Source organism: Pinus tabuliformis, chromosome 5_2 (genome assembly GCF_031772625.1).
Source record: "Pinus tabuliformis cultivar Carrire ecotype Pingquan chromosome 5_2, CPIR1, whole genome shotgun sequence".
NCBI classification, from domain to species: Eukaryota; Viridiplantae; Streptophyta; class Pinopsida; order Pinales; family Pinaceae; genus Pinus; species Pinus tabuliformis.
The window spans coordinates 534,447,534-534,452,296 of record NC_142306.1 but is presented as its reverse complement, the minus strand read 5'-3'; the positions used below and the strand labels follow the sequence as shown (position 1 = coordinate 534,452,296).

The window sequence follows — 4,763 nt, the reverse complement described above, 5'->3', positions numbered from 1 at the left end:
ACGTTTCATGATTTCATTGGCATATTATATTAATAATGAGTTAAACGTTCTTTTCAAAAATTCTCTTCCTAGGTAACATACGCCTCGATGTTTTTGAGTTAAACGTTCTTTTCAAAAATTCTCTTCCTAGGTAACATACGCCTCGATGTTTTTGTTTCAGCGGGAACTGATTCTAATCTTGAATTCGAGAATTTAAAAGCTAAAATTTTACCTCAACTTTTTCCTGTGTCCCCACTAATTTTAACATATTTGGTACTGTGCTCATTGGTTCCCTCTCCTCCACTGGCTATATCATGAACCTAATCCTCCCATGTAGAGCACATTCAATCCAATCCCCATAGAAGAAGGGTACTACAGTTGTTAAGATGGCGCTGCAATGTTGTAGGACTGTTGTTGCCCTTGGTGTCATGCTGCTTCTTGTTTCTATTCATGTACCAGTTAGAATTTCAAAGTTTCAGTAACTTTCTTTTTGGTTGTATTTGATTTGTTTATGTTATGGGCTTTCTGATTTGCAGTGAAGCAATGATGAAGCCCCATGATGATGTGATCTGAGTTTTTGTGCTTTCCCTTTTCCCTCTTGTGAAATTGACCAGGAAGGAGAAGGAAGACAGCAACACTTTGTGTTGATACATGGACTTGGCCATGGAGCATGGTGTTGGTATAAAATTGTTACTTTGCTTAAGCAGAAGGGTCACATAGTGGCTGCCTTGGATCTCACCTCCAATGGGATAAACAGGGCAGCCTCTACAGATCAAGTCAATTCAATCTCACAATATGCAGAGCCACTACTAGAATATATCAAGAACCTCGGCAATGATGAAAAGGTACTTGGATTATCTTGCATTCTAACCTGTCATTTGTATGTTTAAGAACAGTGATTCTAAAGAAAAGCTGAAGACCGGAGTAAGAATGTCCCAAGAAAGTTATGAATGTTGGAAGTTTACACGTTGGTTCTCTTTATTGTTCTTTCCGAGTCCTTACTATGAAATTTTGGTTATTTCATGATGGATGTCTTTACTGTTCTTTTGCTTTAAATGTTATGGCCTATGCTATTTAAAAAAAAAAATCATTTCCATTCTGAGATGGTGGCGATCTGGGGTTAAAAATAATTCCATAATTATTAGGTGTTCATGTTCTCACTGTGATTCTGAAAAGCCTTCATCTCACTGACCAATTGCCACACTGCCTAGGGCTAAAAAAGCGAGTGGGTACTTACGTATTAACGTTTGAGATCACACTCCTTAGCTATGAAATTCCAGGGACTGGTTCCTTAGACTGAAATGGTACTCGAACCTTTCAATAATAGATATGTTTTGCATTTGAAAACCTTTGGTCTTGATCATGGGTTTTTCCGATGATATTATTCTTGATTGTATTATGGCTTTGAAGGGCACTAACAACTTTGCTTAAAATGTATAGCAGGTGACTCTAGTAGGTCACAGCTTGGCTGGATGCCCGTTATCATATGCAATGGAGATGTATCCAACCAAGATCTCCAAAGCAATCTTCATAGCTGCTTTTACTCCTAGAAACAATCAGACCTTCCTGAGCTCTTCCAACCCAAAGGTGTGAAGCAGACTTTTCTTTCTTTTAAACCTAATATTTACAGAAATGGATAGATGCAATTATGATGCACATTAATTGGGGTTCTCAGAACCTTTTGAATCATGAATTGAATTATATTGGAGTATGATTTATATAATGTGTGCAGACTTTCCCCAGGCTGGTGGAAAATGGAGTCGTAGCACTAAACATGAAAGCAGATTCAGACTTACCCACATCTGCTTCACTGGTTCTTGATCATGTCAAGTCCTATCTTTACAACGAGAGCCCTGATGAGGTACTTGAGCCTTTAATTTCTCTCTATCGGATTCGAACCGAGGGCTGTGTACTGTATGTGAATAAGACATGGGATATGTCTACTTTCTTCACGACTATAAAAGGTATTTTTTGCATCTTCTTTTAAGTTTCTACTGACAGATACTTTGTTTATTCGCTGTATTATTTACTACCACAGGACGCAAACCTTGCACAGTCGCTTCTAACTCCAACCCCATTTCCAGTGTCAGTGGAGTTTCTGAAGCTATCAGAGGAGAAATATGGGAGTATCAGAAGATTTTACATCATGTTAATGAAGGACAGATTGTTTCCTCTAGAGTACCAAGAGTACACTGTAGCACAGAATCCTCCAGAGAAAGTATTCAAAATGCATGCAAGCGACCACTCTCCTTTCTTCTCACAGCCTGAACAGCTCTGCAATCTCCTCATTCATATTGCAAGTCTCTGAAGATATTTGAGTAAATATGCTCTGGTTTTATTGAAGCAAACATCCAGGATGGCAGAAGAGGAAACCAGAGCAAGAAGCCGTGATAGAGAGGAGAGTATTCATAGTCATTAGGTGACACGATGTTTAATTATCCTGAGTGCTCTATGCTTCCATATGTATTTTCATATATATATATATATCCTAAGTGCTCTATGCTTCCATATGTATTTTCATATATATATATATATATATATATATATCCTGATTGCTCTATGCTTCCATATGTATTTTTATTTTCATATATATATAATTAAAAGGTTGGTGAAATTTATGATAAGATAGCTATTTTTCGGGCCATTTTAAAATAATTTATTGGTAAAGGTGTGGGTTTCAATTTTAGTAGAGGTTTTATGTTTTGCAAAATTATCATATTAGTGTTTACACATTATTGTGGAAACGAACTCGGTGTGGTTTTGCAAAATTATCATACTAGTATTTGCACATCATTGTGTAAAGAACTACGGTGGTTTTAAAAGGAAAATTATCATACTAGTATTTGCACATTACTGTGTAAAGAACGTTGGTGGCCTTAAAAGGAGGGCAACAGGTTTAATTGAGGGAAAGGTGACTACCTTAAAAAAGGAGGGTTGATTTTAAAAACCTAATCTGAAAGTATTGGCCTATGAATCTCTACAATGTTATTTCATAGAACCTCATAATAAAAAAAGCCTTTCACGTAATTAAACTTTTTTAAAATAAAAAGTAATTTAAGGATTAGTCCATAACTAAACAAAAAGTGATCTCACCTTTAAATCAATCCATTGAAAAATATATCACTTCATTGATAAAATTACTTAAATGGAAGCCTAAAGAATATGGAAAATAGTAATTAACAAAATAATAATTAATAATTATTTCTTTAATAGAGAAATAGAAGGTAAGACTTGAGCTTTTTTCTTAGATATTAATTGATTTCCATTATTACTATTATATTTTATAAAAACTTTTTTCTTAAACAAAATTTTCTTTCTTTAAACAAAATTATTCTCAAAAACTTAAACTTAAATCTTATAATTTACATAATACTTCATATAACCACTAAAAACGAATCTAATTAATATTTTATCCAATTAAATTAAATATTACTCAAACTACATTTTTAATCTCTTATCCCAAAGAAAAATAAAATATCACAAGCAATTAAATCTTATAATATATACACCATCCAATGTTAAAATACAAAATTATGAAATGCAATATATATAATGAGCATTCTCTGTCAAAAATCAGATGCTCCATGATAAATCGTACATAGTCGATATCGAAATGTTTAGGACAGGACAACGCATATCCCGAATTAATGTTACCTGCAGAGTAAGTAATAATTGTGTTGTCAAATGTAAATTATTAAATGCAATATATATAATGAGTATACGCTGTCAGATATCAGAAGTTTCAAACTGAAACGTACATATTAAATATTGAAATATTTTGGATAGCGGGACGCATGTCCCAGATTAATGTTCCGTGCAGAGTGCTTCTGTAAAGGAATATCAATCCTCCCAATGTTACGAAGGTTAGCCACTCATATGTATACAATTTAGACGAGCCTGTGTATAAAGTTACATAGATGTTTTTACATTTTATGCAAGACAAAACTAAGCCCAATTTTTTCTAAAGTTTTAAAAATATTAATCCCTTTTTACTGCATCGAGTAAGGAACATTCAATTTTTTCACATTGTTAAGATAACATCCAGCAGGACTATGGAAGTCATTTATAAATGTGATTATAAATTGTGTATGTAGTGTAATATATATTAGCGTTTTAATCTAATAACAATCGATTGATTGATATCTAATTTCAATGTGATCTCGAATCTAAATGAGTCATGAAACACTAACCATGCCTTCGGTCTATGTAGGTAAGGTACGTTAAACTCAATTGAAATCTTTAACTAGATCTTCGTAATATATCTTAATAAATAAATTGATATAAATCAATTTTTTTAATATAAATTAAATAATATATTTATAAAATCATGTTCCAAATGCTTTAGTCAAATCAGACTGTTTTTTGTTCTGAAAATCATGGAAATTCTGGTTATATTTTAATAAAATTTGTCATTTTTTTTTTAAATCCAAGTTGTAGCTCTCCAGCTTCAATATTTTGGAAATCTTAAAGGTTTTTGTGTGGATTCCGGCAACTTTTAGCCTTCCGAGCAATTCCTCTGCCTCCACAACTCCATTACTAATATATGATTTGTAATTTTTTTAGATTGTTTTTAAATGATGTAACATGATCTTGACGTTAGAGTTATATTGAGATGTTGCATGTTTCTTTTATATATGATTTTGGTATAAAATTGCATTTTATGTGTTGTTCTATACACATGAACTTTATATTCTATAGCAACTAAAAGTGAAATTGCTAATATGAGTAAAACTAATATGTGAAAGTTATATTTGGTTGCATGAGATTTATGTTCAAATTTCAAG

At 32.7% G+C, this 4,763-nt stretch overlaps 1 protein-coding gene across 2 annotated transcripts; it reads left to right on the top strand.

Moving 5' to 3' along the window:
* Positions 1 to 312: 312 nt before the first annotated feature.
* Positions 313 to 2,445, top strand: LOC149160079 (putative methylesterase 13, chloroplastic). 2 transcript variants are annotated; one of them, XM_089433642.1, is made up of 5 exons: positions 313 to 431; positions 594 to 824; positions 1,423 to 1,566; positions 1,712 to 1,840; positions 2,018 to 2,445. In XM_089433642.1, the coding sequence occupies exons 1-5, from the start codon at positions 366 to 368 to the stop codon at positions 2,285 to 2,287; spliced, it is 840 nt and encodes a 279-aa protein (XP_089289768.1). In that variant the 5' UTR covers positions 313 to 365; the 3' UTR covers positions 2,288 to 2,445. The 2 variants fall into 2 exon arrangements, with proteins under 2 accessions (XP_089289768.1, XP_089289767.1); XM_089433641.1 differs by having other exon boundaries at positions 1,420 to 1,566.
* The last annotated feature ends 2,318 nt before the right edge of the window (positions 2,446 to 4,763 follow it).